Raw genomic sequence first — 13,386 nt, forward strand, 5'->3', positions numbered from 1 at the left:
GTAGCTTAGCTATTTTATATTACAACTAGCTCATAGCTTGAGTTAGTTACAACTGCAAAGTAGCTTCCCCAACACTGTTGTCAGTTTACTAATGTAACATGGTTATGTAATAAGATGTAATGTTAATTATGTCTTGGTTTTCTGTCAGGCTTTAGAGAAGTGCTCTTTTTAGCTAGAAGGCTGTTAGCTAGCTTAATTTAGATACATAATCTGTGATGAATAGCCTAATTACGCTATTTTAATTCTTTTACACTGGATGATATGTGTTAGAATGAATTTTATGGTAAAGATTACATTTTTTTGTTGTTGGAAAAAATAAGAGGATTTGGGGTCGTTCTGAGATTATTCGATTCAGGAGTGAATGTACTCAGAGGTGCTAGCATTGCTAATCAGAAATTTCTAGCAGACAAACCATAGCGTATGTCTGTAGACAGGACAGCGGCATGCTAACAACATAAATGATTAACAGCGCATTTCTATGTTTTGATTTTACCGAGCGAAGAGAACACAGCCCCGCCCTTTTGTTTTCTACTGCCTTACAACACTTGAGGTGAATTCATGGACAACATTCACATTGAAAAGTTGGAATGAAGTGAAAGTAACAGCTACCAGAAAGAACTACGCGTCTTTCACATCCCCACGTCCTGCATCCTTTCCCCTTCACCGAGTTTGTTTTTATTTATTTATTTACGTGACCACACAAGAAAGCAGAAAAGCATCGTTTTCAAGTGTCTCCCATATTGTCATAGTTAAAAATCTGTAAATATTGGCACCTCCGTAGCGTACAGCCATCTTCAGCTAGTTAGTTTTTGACACTAGATTTCTTAGTTTTAATTCCATGTGTAAGAACAGATCACAGACTGTTCTGCTTTGTTTTTTTTACTGGCCTGTACTTCCAATTTTCATGAATTTGAAGTTTAAATAAGAAAAAAATGCCTAAATTTTCAATCAAAATGTATTGTTTTGTTTAGTTTTTTTCATTTGCCAAGCGAATTTTATTTATTTATTCAACCAACTTTGAACATGCGATAAAGGTGTCTTTAAAAAAAAAATCGTACAATTTCAGAAACTCTGTGTATAATGTTTTTTTTATTTGATAAAAGCATACATTTAAGATGAAACCAACACTTTAGAGGATATTCAAACATGTAACGTTTTTACATTTATCTTTTACAAAACCAAAAAGCATTTAAAAAAAAAAAATTCCAGAAATGAAGGCTTCATATATAGCTATACATTAAAATCATTGACCAAGAACAGAAAAACTGAATATTTTACAATATCCTGAACATCCACATCCAGTCAGCTCCCAGGGTCTGAGCCGTAGCTGAAACGCTTTAATAATTGAAAACTCTATTTTATTTACCGTCTGAGTGGACGATTGGGGGTTATAGGGGTCATGTAAGGAAAGTTTTGGCACCCTCTGGCCCACATCGTATTTACACACTGAATAAAACATGACACAATATAAAGGTTTGTGCACGTGGTCCAGCGTCAAGTCACATATCAAGTCGAGTTATTTATTTATTTATTTTCCAGCCCAAGCATTTGCAAAAAAAGTGCACTCCTACTTCAGTTGTCAAATGACTGGTGTGGAAAAGTGTAAAAATAAAGTAAAATAACGTGTATTTAGTGCATTAATGAGTGTTTTATTAATCTATCATCAGTGTTAGTGGAATTATAAGCGTTAATAAGATATGAACTCATTTGCCATGTAAATACACTCACTGCCATTTTATTAGGTACACTGTCGACGCTGGTGCACGTCACGCCACACCACTGTGGACTTATTTCCCATCCAACAATACGTCCCCAAAGTGCTGCGTTGTTGTTATTTGGATCGAACTGACAACATTTTCTAAACAAATACAAATACGAGATATGAAGGGGGGGGGATGTGTTGACACACTTTATTTTTTTCTGTTGAGACTAGATGACCGTCAGGACTGGGATCACAAAAGAAGCTCCAGAAAAAATACATAAGGCACATTCATTAACATTAACATGAACGTGCAACAGCCTGGTCAAGTTCACACTGGTTTAAATAGGGTACTAGTTCGCTTGTATTTTAGGAGCCGAGTAAATTTTCTAGAAATGATCATCAAAAACCACAAAAAATAAAATAAAATAAATCCCTCCTTCGTATAGATGAGTTTGGACCTGGAGTGATGTAGCTGAGGTTGAGGAACTGTCAGAGCCAAAATTCACACACCACACTGGCATTTCTATTTCTGAGGTCAATCCACATCCACCTCGAGTTTAAATCCAAATACAGAGAGGAGCACTACACAGATACACATCAGGGTAATACAGGATCCTGATCACCCAGTCTTTTTTTTTTTTTTTTTTTTTTTAACAACCCGCTGACTCTCCATCATCTCTGACATCTTAGCGAGTGAAAATATCTCAAATATCGTCAACTTTATCCAGTATTTCCTGTTATACGATTACAATCAACCAGATCTATTAATAGTATTGAACCTATTTCTAGACATGTTTTACTGATTTCAAGCTTGATCTATTGGCTAATTTGACACATTAATTTCTAGAATGAATCGATGGTCTGCCAACAGAAGAAGATGATGCTCACTAAACATCTACAAAACAAGCTGAATAATCTTATCTTTGATCAGTAATAATCTCATAATAAGAAATAGGTGATAAATTCCCACCCACGTTCGAGAAACCTTCACCCGCTAAGACGTGTGCGGATCCAAAGTTAGGCTTTTGGAAAGATTTGCAGACATCTGTAGGAGTCTGTCGTTATCTCGACATGGCACGCTTTCTCCCAGCTGTCCTGTGAATGAATGTATTAAAGCAAAACAACAACAACAACAACGGTGAAGCAGAATAAAATCTGTTCTGTCTGTTTCTGTCCTTCAAGTTTCAAAGCGAAAACAGCGAACGTCGTAAGAAACATTTCGCGACATGCACCGGCTCATCTGAAAGAACATTTACTTTTGCTTTATACAATAATATACACGGTGTATTAAGATCTGGGGAGGAAAGCTATAGGTAAACAGATTAGGGTGTTGGACCGTAGTGTGTGTTTGTGTGTGGCCCTAAAGTGCACAGCTCTCTGTGCAGTCAGTGTTGGTGTCGTCGGCGGCCCTCTTCCTGAGCTCCCTGCCCGCTTTGTGGTGCCCGTGCTGGGATGTTGGTTGGTGTTTTTGAGACTCCGCTGCCCCCCGGTGGTGTGCAGATGCGCCGTCGCGTTCGTCCCGTTCCACCTGCAGGTAGGCGCGCACGCGGTGGTGCCGAGGCCGGGTGTCGCTGAAGTCGATGACGCGGCATTCGTACGTGCCCTCATCAGACGGCTTCACGCTGGACAGGCGCAGCTTGTGGGAGATGTTGCTGCCGGCCACTTTCACCACCTGGAGGAGACGGTCAGAAGGGGGGACAGTTGATTATTGTCCAATTTTACTGACATATTTTTAACAAGAAAAAAAAATAGACAGGTCAGACATTATTCAGTGTTTATTCAGTGACATGAAAAAAAAACATAAATAATTTCCAGCTCCACATGTGGAATTAAAATCCACAAAACAACCAGCTGACACTTTCACATTCTCTGTCTTATTCTCTTATTGCAAACGAACGTGCGTGCGTGCCTGTGTGCGTGTGTGTGAGCCTGTGTGTGCGCATTTCTTCCTCGTGAGCATCTCGTCTCCTGCAGGCCTGATGTGTGTGATGGCAGTAAACAGCAGCCATGAGGATGTGAGAGGCAGGAAGCGGAGGCGCTTCATAAGGACACACGCTGTAACGAGATGTGAGCTGTAGCCACACACACACACGCTTCCATTTTCTCTCTATTTGCCTCATGTTATTTATCTATATCATTATTTTTTTCGGTCTCTCTACCTTTCTAACTCTATTTCTATCCCTCCTTCCCTCTCTCGTTCCCTTTGCATCTATTTTTCCTCTCTCTCTCTCTCTCTCTCTCTCCCCCCTTTATGCCGCTATCTTTATTCGGAATAAAGCAAAGTATTTCTTTCAGTACCTCTGTCCCTTTTATCCTCTGTCCGTCTTTTTCTCTCTCCTTCAGCCAAGACGTCGGTCTCTGTCTTTCTCTCCTGTTCTTTATTCCTTCTTTATATCCTTTTCTAGCTCTCTTGCTGTGTATCTCTCTCTTTCTCCCTCTCTCTCTTTATACCTCTCTTCCTCTTCTCATACACCAGCATTCTCATGACAGATCATGTTTTTTTAATCTCCTTTTTATATCAATCTTGCTCTCTCTTTATTAAGTCTCCCTCTCTCATTGTTTCTTTTATCTCTATGTTTCTGTCCTTTTCTCTCTCTATCTCTCCTTCCATTTCTCTTGGTCTTCTTGCTGTTTTTATTTAGTCTTTCCATACCTTTCTCCATCTCTCTCCCTCTCTCTTCTCATTCACCAGCATCCTCATAAAGGATTGTCTTTTTTCCCTCTCTTACCTTTTATGTTTGTTAAACCTTTTTATCTCTCTCTTCTTTTGTGCCTCTTTCTCTCTCTAACCCCCCCCCCCACTTCTCTTTCATAACGTTCTTCTTTACGCTTTTATTTCTTCCTATTTCTCTCTCTCCTTTGTCTCTGTTTTTCTCCCCTTTTATCCATCTATCCCAACCTTTCTTTCATGTCGGTCTTCTTGTTGCTTTTATTTTATTGTCTATATTTCTATCTTTCTCCGTCTCTCTGTATCTCTCATTTCATGTCTCTCTATCTGTCTTTCTCGGTGTCTTTGTCTCTAATCTTATGTCTCTCTCTCTCTCTCGGTCTCGGAGTGACTCGTGTATGAATCCAATCGCTCAATAAAGCCGTCTGCCAGGGAAACATATTGACTGCCAACATAGATGGATACTCTCACACCCTCGCACTCACACACCCTCGCGCACACACACACTCACTCACCCTCGTTTACACACATACTTGTTTGCTCACACACACCTTCACCAAACCCGACTTGTGCTGCATTCACTGGCGCCGCTCTGTTTCTGTCCACATACCGAATTTCAGTGAGTTTGAAACCTAACCTCACCCTCAACACCACGCACACACACACACAGACAGACACACACGCGCAAAAGCCTCTTCATTATTTATTCCTCATGCTGAAGCCACATGAATAAAATATGAGGATTCATGCTCTTGTTTTAACTCTTCTCCTCTCCCCGTTGGTCTCCCGTCTCTCTTCTTCTCCCTGCTCTCTATAGTCTCCTCCATCTTTCCCGTCTCACCTTTCCCCCCCACATCTCCTTTCTTCTCTACTTTCGAGTCCATCCTTCTTGTCTCCTCCTCTTCTGCCACCTATTTACTTTTTGTTTCCTCACCTGTCTTTTCACCTTAATCTCTTCATCTTTCATCTCCTATTTTCTCTCCTCTTTCCTCATCGCCTCTTGTTACTAGCTGAGCTACAGACTTGAGTCAGGGATCAAATTTACACCATTACTGGATTTGCATTATGTTGTTACCAATGGCAACAGGATGTAAATGCAAAGTCCCTTGATTTGATCTCTTTCCTCCAAAGTATTCATTATTCACAACAAATCAGACCACAATTTCTGCACAAATGCACTGTAACCAATCAGACCACAGTTCCTGCCCCAATCTTCTATGACCAATAGGACCACAGTTCCTGCCCCAATCCACTGTGATCAATAGGACCACAGTTCCCGCCCCAATCCACTGTGACCAATAGGACCACAGTTTCCGCCCCAATCCACTGTGACCAACAGGACCACAGTTCAGGCCCCAATCCACTGTGACCAACAGGACCACAGTTCCCGCCCCAATCCACTGTGACCAATAGGACCACAGTTCCCGCCCCAATCCACTGTGACCAATAGGACCACAGTTCCCGCCCCAATCCACTGTGACCAATAGGACCAAAGTTCCCACCCCAATCCACTGTGACCAATAGGACCACAGTTCCCGCCCCAATCCACTGTGACCAATAGGACCACAGTTCCCGCCCCAATCCACTGTGACCAATAGGACCACAGTTCCCGCCCCAATCCACTGTGACCAATAGGACCACAGTTTCTGCCCCAATGCACTGTGACCAATAGGACCACAGTTCCTGCCCCAATCCACTGTGACCAACAGGACCACATTTTCTGCTCCAATCCACTGTGACCAACAGGACCACATTTTCTGCTCCAATCCACTGTAACCAATGGGACCACAGTTCAGGCCCCAATCTACTGTGACCAATAGGACCACAGTTTCTGCCCCAATCTACTGTGACCAATAGGACCACAGTTTCTGCCCCAATCTACTGTGACCAACAGGACCACAGTTTCTGCCCCAATGCACTGTGAGCAATAGGACCACAGTTCCTGCCCCAATCCACTGTGACCAACAGGACCACATTTTCTGCTCCAATCCACTGTGACCAACAGGACCACATTTTCTGCTCCAATCCACTGTAACCAATGGGACCACAGTTCAGGCCCCAATCTACTGTGACCAATAGGACCACAGTTTCTGCCCCAATCTACTGTGACCAATAGGACCACAGTTTCTGCCCCAATCTACTGTGACCAACAGGACCAAAGTTCCCGCCCCAATCCACTGTAACCAATAGGACCACAGTTTCTGCCCCAATCCACTGTAACCAATAGGACCACAGTTTCTGCCCCAATCTACTGTGACCAATAGGACCACAGTTCCCACTCACCAACTGCAATATCCCCAATGCAAGTTAACCAATCAGAATACTGTTCCCACCCACCAACACAATTTAACCAATCTGGGGTGGCTGTAGCTCAGGTGGTGGAGCAGGTTGTCCATTAATCGTAGGATTGGTGGTTCAATCCCTGGCCCACCTGCCTCCATATGCCGAAGTGTCTGTGGGCAAGACACTGAACCCCAAGTTGCTCCTGAGAGTATGGGTGAATGAGAAACAGTGTAAGGCACTTTGTAGAACCGCTAAGGTTAAAAGGCTCTATATAAGTGCAGACCATTCATTTACCATTTGCCAATAAGCCGAGAGTTTTGGTCTATAAATGTCACTGTCAATCAATCAGACCACAACGCTACGTAACCAACCAAACAGTTCCCACCCCAGTGCAATGTAACCAACAGGATTGTAGGGCTGTAAAATCAAGACAAGGCCAAGATGAGGACTAGAGTTAAGATCGAGCCAAGACCGAGTTTTAGGGGAGTTTTAGGGGGGTCGAGGCTGAAAACCATCAAATCCTTTTCTAGGCCAAGCCTTTACTTCAATTTCATTAATGCCAGACCTCATTTGCTAATTCTCTGGAGAACTACAAAAGAATAGATTGGCCTATACAATTGGGTTACCAGTAGAGGACAGCACAAACATTATTTAAAAAAAAAAAAAAAAACCTCTCAATCAAGACCAACACCATATTTCACGAGACCAATGCCGATGAAATCTTGCATGAAAGTCCAATTTGATACAGAAAACATCTCAACAAACAGTTCTGCACTCACGTCTCCATACTTGAACAGTTAATAAGACTTCAAGTTAAAAACAATAATGAGTTCAGAAATAACTCATAAATTATATGATGCTCATATTCACAAGTTGCTCATAAGCTCATACGTTCCTGGTTGCACTTTTCGACTACACGTTATACAGTTACAGAAGGGAAATGATTTACAATCGCACTATCCGGTGTCACCCAGATGAGGATGGGTAAGTATCAAAGTCAAAGCTGCAAACACTAACCACAGCTCTTACTTGAGCACGTACTTACAAATTTCAACTGAGAGACCACAGTTGCATCCTGCATTATATAGCAAAACGCACGGAGCCATCAGAGACCTTTGCAGTTAAAAAACGTGTGTACAACTAGGACACAAATTGCAGCAGTGCAATTTAAAATGGCAGTGACGTGAATTCTACATGGTGATGTCTCGGAGTACAAGGTGTGTAATTTAAGACAGATCCTCTGGGATGGTGTGTGTGTGTGTGTGTTGTTTTATGAGGACTGACGGCCTGAAACTTATGTTTTTTTTTTTCTTATCGTTCCTCTGGGAGACTGTTTTGCACAGTGATGCAGTGCCTAGTGTTTTTACCGGAGGGATTTTTCACCCCAGTAACTCTGAGACTAACTGTGTACACACACACACACACACACACACACACACACACACACACATCTAACTGCAGATCACAGCAGCCATCAAGAAAGACGGTCAGTGTGTTTGAAAGCGGTTCTTCTTCACGAAGGCGCCCTAACAAGGACACTAAGTGTGTCTTTACATTCCATTACAGTGACACTAATTAGTATAGGAGGTACAATGTGTGTGTGGGTTGACGAATATGAGTATAATAATTAAGATCGTATATATGATTTCCAAGAAAATGGAACGGAATTGATTTTATAGGAAACGGCAGGAGGTGGGAGATTTTATGTCAATCTTGCTCTTCATGTTCAGAGAAACTGTGCTGGATTTTCTGTAAATGCAGTAATTAAAGCTATGAGTACTAACCCTGCCACTCACTTATCACGCCTCATTTATCCAGCTGGATTTCAAAGAACTTGTTCATAAAAGGTACACGGGAAAGACGAAAATCGGAAAGCGAAACTTTTCTAAATCTAGCAGCAATGTTTAGTTTGATTTGTCTGAAATCATTTAAACGCAACAGTTAGGGTTATAAATGAGACCTATTGTCTTGCAGAAACAGCAGTATTCTTATGTAACCTGGACAGGACGTAACTTACGCTGATTTTCGTGGCGTCCTTTGACATCTCGTCTTGAGGCGCCACCTACAGGATAAAACACATAAATAAAACGCATGAGGTACATTAGAGAACAGTGTGAAATATTCAGCACAACACCTTACTGGATTTGCATTCAGTCCTTTACCTCTTGGTTCAAAGTGCTTTACATTCTTGGGGGGGAAAGGAAAAGGTCAAATCAAAGGTCGATCTGATGACATTTGTCAAATTTGTAATTGGTGCTGAATGCTGATTTGCCAAAAGTCAGAAACGTTCTTTATTTATAAGCCTCCTTGTGCGTTCTGTAAAACTTAGTAACGTTCCGATTCGTATGCAAGTCGAATGGTACGCTACGGTTTAGAAGTGACTACTCTGCGTTATCACGAGTTCATAAGCATCGAGGACTCTAAGACAGTTATACTGCTTTCTGAATACGTGCTACGTACGCTATATAACACGTATTATAGGACAGTATGAATACAAGATTCACAGGAAATGTTAACTAATTAGTAAGTTTTGGATTTGGATGGAGGTTTAGAAGTGACTATACGATCTTAACACGTGTTCATAAGAAAGGAGCGTTGTAAGGACAGTTACTGCTTTCTGAATATGTCCTATTATGCTATATAACAAGCATTTATAATGCATTTATGAATACAGGATTCACAGGACGTATTAACGAATTAGTAGATTTCGGATTTGTATGGAAGTGAAATGGTACATTATGTCTTAGAAGTGACTACGGTGTTATTCATAAGAATAAATCATTCTAAGGACGGTTCTAATAATTTATTAATATATGAATATATTTAAGAATGTACTAGCACAGCTGTTGTTTTGTCTCACTGAGGCTGTGAGGCTGAGACATACCGCATGCAGAGGGTATAAAGGTGGGGAGCAGAGTAGCAGTCGGTTTGTGGTGTGTGCGTGTGTGTGTATGTGGACACAGAAAGCCTGTAGCCGGCTGCACCCTCCTCAGTGGCCCAGGATGAATAATGTATGTTGGTGCAGAGGTTAGCCTTAGTTTCTTTACCTCCCTCCCTCCAATTAGAAAGCATTCGCAGCGCTGCAGTGGGGAGCCGCACAAACTTTTCCTCTCTGTTACTGAACCCTTCACCCCCCAGAAAATTATTCCTCAGCACCTCTCAATCTTTCTTGCTTTTCCTCTCCGGTGCCTGCTCTCTCTACCTCTTTTTGCACTTCTTTCTCTCTCTCCCTCACTCACACATACCTCCTCCTTCTCCCTCCTCTGTCTGTAAGTGCCTGGGGAACCTGATGCTATTTCTACCTCAGTGATTAATGTGGAGATAGCGTTTCCTGCACACTTCTCCATAGCACATCCACATCCGTTCCCTTTTCTAGTCTCGTTCCTTTGCTCTTCATTGTGTATCTACTGTCTGGTTAATGTTGTACCTTATTGAACTGTTAGCTCTGATGTCAAAGTGGATTAGTCTTAGAAATTCCTGCGAATTCTGAGTAAGAGTCGAGATCAGGTCGGGGGCCATGAAAGGAGCAGTGAGATAGATTGAACAGAGAGTGCATTTTGTACGTTGCTGTATGTTATTCCTTCCTTTTGTACGTTCTCATTTGTTACAAAATGGCGGCCGTTACAAAATGGCGGCCCAGACACACTTCATGACGTGTTTTTCTTAATAAAGTAGCCTTTAGATGCTATGACGATGAATCTTTGTATATTTACCCCATGCAGAACCTTACTTCTGTCAACTTGTTTCAAGCTACAAATTTCATGAGACATTTAGCTTCACGTCATCTTACATTACAGACATCCAAAAAAACGTAGACAATCTATAATATTTTTTACGTCAAATATGTACAGGAATCGTCAAGGTGACTCACAGCAGCTCGTAAACATCATGATGTAGACTATTTTAGGTAGACTTAATGAATTAGTGCTTTCGAATATGAAATATGTTTTCATCATTATTTCTTTTAACCGAGAAAAATGTACTATAATCATTGATATGATGAAATTTTCTGTCAGGGGATGTTTATTTAACGTTTCTTCTTAGAAGGAGTCTCCAGTGTCAGTGCTCTGGAATGTGCTGTTATAGGAAAATAACTTCATCACGCCCTGTGGTGTTCTATCGCATGTCAGGTACAGCCGATGCTGCTTATATACTGTATGCTGCAAAGAAATTGTGAGTTTGATGTGAATGATGAGTAAGCATCACGGTGGATTGAATGGACTTGGACAACAACAAAAAAATACCACGGAGAGGCTTGAAATAAGCTGAGACACATTTGATTGAATGATGGGATGATGAAACGTGGGCTCATGATTAATCTAAAGAGCTGAAAGTTTCTACTGACAGACCAGAACCAGATGTGAAACAGTGACTCATTACAGGACGGACCACACGGATTAGCATTAGCATCGCTCACCTGGTTGGTGGTCCACGTCTCCTTGTCTGTCCACTCTTTGTGGTTCCTGATGTACCACCACTGGATCTCCAGAGAATAAGAAGTCGAGCCTGATCCCCGAAACGAACAGGCCATCTCCACGTCCTGCCCGCTGTGCGCCGTCATGTCATGAGGGATCTCTGTGAAGAGCGCTGCCGAGAGACAGAGGGAGAGAGAACGGCTTTAAAAGGCCATTATTTTACATTTACAGCATTTTAAAAGGAGAGAGGAAGCGAGAAAGGCCACTTAAGCACTACTAGAGAAGCTTTTCAGGGTTAAATCTGGTTATTTAAGCACTATGTGCAGTATTTTAAAAGCATCGTCATAAAAAAAATAAAGAGAGAGAGTGAGAGAATTAAAGTAGGAACGATTCACAAATTGAGTCAGTTTCGATTTCCTTATGGTTGTGATGTCACTACCCTGAACAAATTTATAGCTTCCAGTCCCACTGTAGCAGCAGGAAAACTTTGGGAAAACTATTTTTGGCTAAAGTTTATTATTATTAACGCTCCTGAGACTTTCAGTCAGAGCTTAACAGCGTATTCAGCACATTTCAGGCCAGACTGAATTCCCTCTCATCATGTTTGGCAAAAATAGTTTGTTTCCGTTTTTGGAGTTGTCTCCACCTCCCTTGTCCTGTCACTGGTTTCTTCCATGATTGGATTCCTCCGTTGTGTCGCTGTGTGTTAACTATTGATTTGCTTGCATATTTATGCCTTAACATTTCTTGTGTCATTAATTCCGAGCTTTGTTTTCCAACGTTTCTGGGTTTAGGCCGTGTTTATTTACGATTACGGATATTCCTATGATGACGCCGTCTCCCTGTATATAGATCCCTGCTATGGATTCGCACGTCACGTCACAATTTCTCTCTACGCCATCACAGACGAGACACGAGTGCTCTGGGTTACTGCTCAGAAGGTCAGGGGTTCAAGACATTGTCAATCTGCCCACTGTTTGGCCCTAAACCCTATACGCTCTGGGAGCTCCCGGCTTCCTAACAAGCCGTGATGTGCAATGACAAAGATTTTCTTCTTCTTCTGATCCAGTTTTTTTTCCCCAATCCAAAACTGAAAATTTTAGAGAAAATGATCTCCAAACATGGAAATGAAAGGGGCAGTTGCTATTCAGTGTGGAAATGAGCGACACCCAAGGCTCCTTATCGGACCGCACACACACTCCTGGCAGCCAGCAGGCAGCCCTGTGCACTTCAAAGCAAGTGATTCAGCTCTGCATGGATCACTCACACCTCACTTTCAGACCCTCTACATGAGAGCACCGGTGTCTAATGCCCTGAACCAAGCTGGAGGAGGTGTGAACTGAGAAATGTGGAGCGCTGATACCAAAAAAGCAACACAATACGTGGGGAAAAAAAAAGTGCCTTGAAAGAGGAAATGGTTGACGTTATACAGTATTCGTTATGCTGAATTCTCAACTCCGATTGGTTATACATTCATTCTCTATAACAGCAGCTCTGACTGTAGTGCAGCTGCAAGTCATCGTCAATTGTTTTAGTAAAGCGCTCGTTCTATGTGATCGTTTCTATGGTAACAGCTTCCAGACAGACTTGCACAGTGGACGCTCGACATAAGCGGATTTCAAAATGTGCAATTGTTAAAAAGGTCAAGAATTCTGTAAGGAGATGTTTATTTAATGTTTGTGAAAGGTCTCCAGTGTCAGCACTTTGGATCAATCTGAGGTAGAGCTTCAAAACAGAGGAGTTTTCAGGGGGTTTTTTTTATTTTTTTTTTTTAGTCGGATTAACTTCACGAGAAATTGAGGAAAAAAAAAGAGATGCTGGTAAGGGAACAACTGGTTAATAGCTGCTGTAACATAACAGAACAGGAAGTAACTTGTTTCAGGGACACTTCACAACATTAAATGTAAACAGAAAAGTACAATAAAAAAAGTACAAATTTCGTTCAAAACAAAAAAAAACCCCTCTATTTTGGGATTAAATGGGAAAGGAAAACATGCGGCTACATAACTTTAGCGCCATGAAACTATTAAACCAGTATTATTTAAAAGTCATTAGCTATGATAGCTAACAAGCTTAACAGATGCAAACTGCAGGAAAATGGTGGCTAGATTTGAGCTTGCAGGGTCTTAGTTAGCTAATCTACTTCAAATGGTTAATAATGCTTTCCCAACATTAGCTAAGTTACTAGCTAGCAAGCAAACGTATGTTTACAGTCAAACAGCCAGATTCTGATTAAGGGAAAGCTGAAGGAAAGATTTCTGCTTAGGATCCTGAGAAGTCTACGACGAATATTGCTCAGCATTAGTGGCTATAACTGT

At 41.6% G+C, this 13,386-nt stretch overlaps 1 protein-coding gene across 1 annotated transcript in view; it reads right to left on the reverse strand.

Annotated features, from left to right (window-relative positions):
* Nucleotides 1-1,070: 1,070 nt before the first annotated feature.
* Nucleotides 1,071-13,386, reverse strand: part of LOC128619715 (V-set and transmembrane domain-containing protein 2-like protein) — a 39,521-nt gene continuing 27,205 nt past the window's right edge. Inside the window, exons 4-6 of the mRNA XM_053644075.1 lie at nucleotides 11,071-11,240; nucleotides 8,671-8,715; nucleotides 1,071-3,374 (exon numbers count right to left, since the gene is read on the reverse strand). Of these exons, the coding sequence (XP_053500050.1) occupies nucleotides 3,063-3,374; nucleotides 8,671-8,715; nucleotides 11,071-11,240 (527 nt within the window). The 3' untranslated portion in view covers nucleotides 1,071-3,062. The remainder of the gene's footprint in view (nucleotides 3,375-8,670; nucleotides 8,716-11,070; nucleotides 11,241-13,386) is intronic.

The sequence above is a fragment of the Ictalurus furcatus genome, chromosome 15 (assembly GCF_023375685.1).
Source record: "Ictalurus furcatus strain D&B chromosome 15, Billie_1.0, whole genome shotgun sequence".
In the NCBI taxonomy this organism is placed as follows: Eukaryota; Metazoa; Chordata; class Actinopteri; order Siluriformes; family Ictaluridae; genus Ictalurus; species Ictalurus furcatus.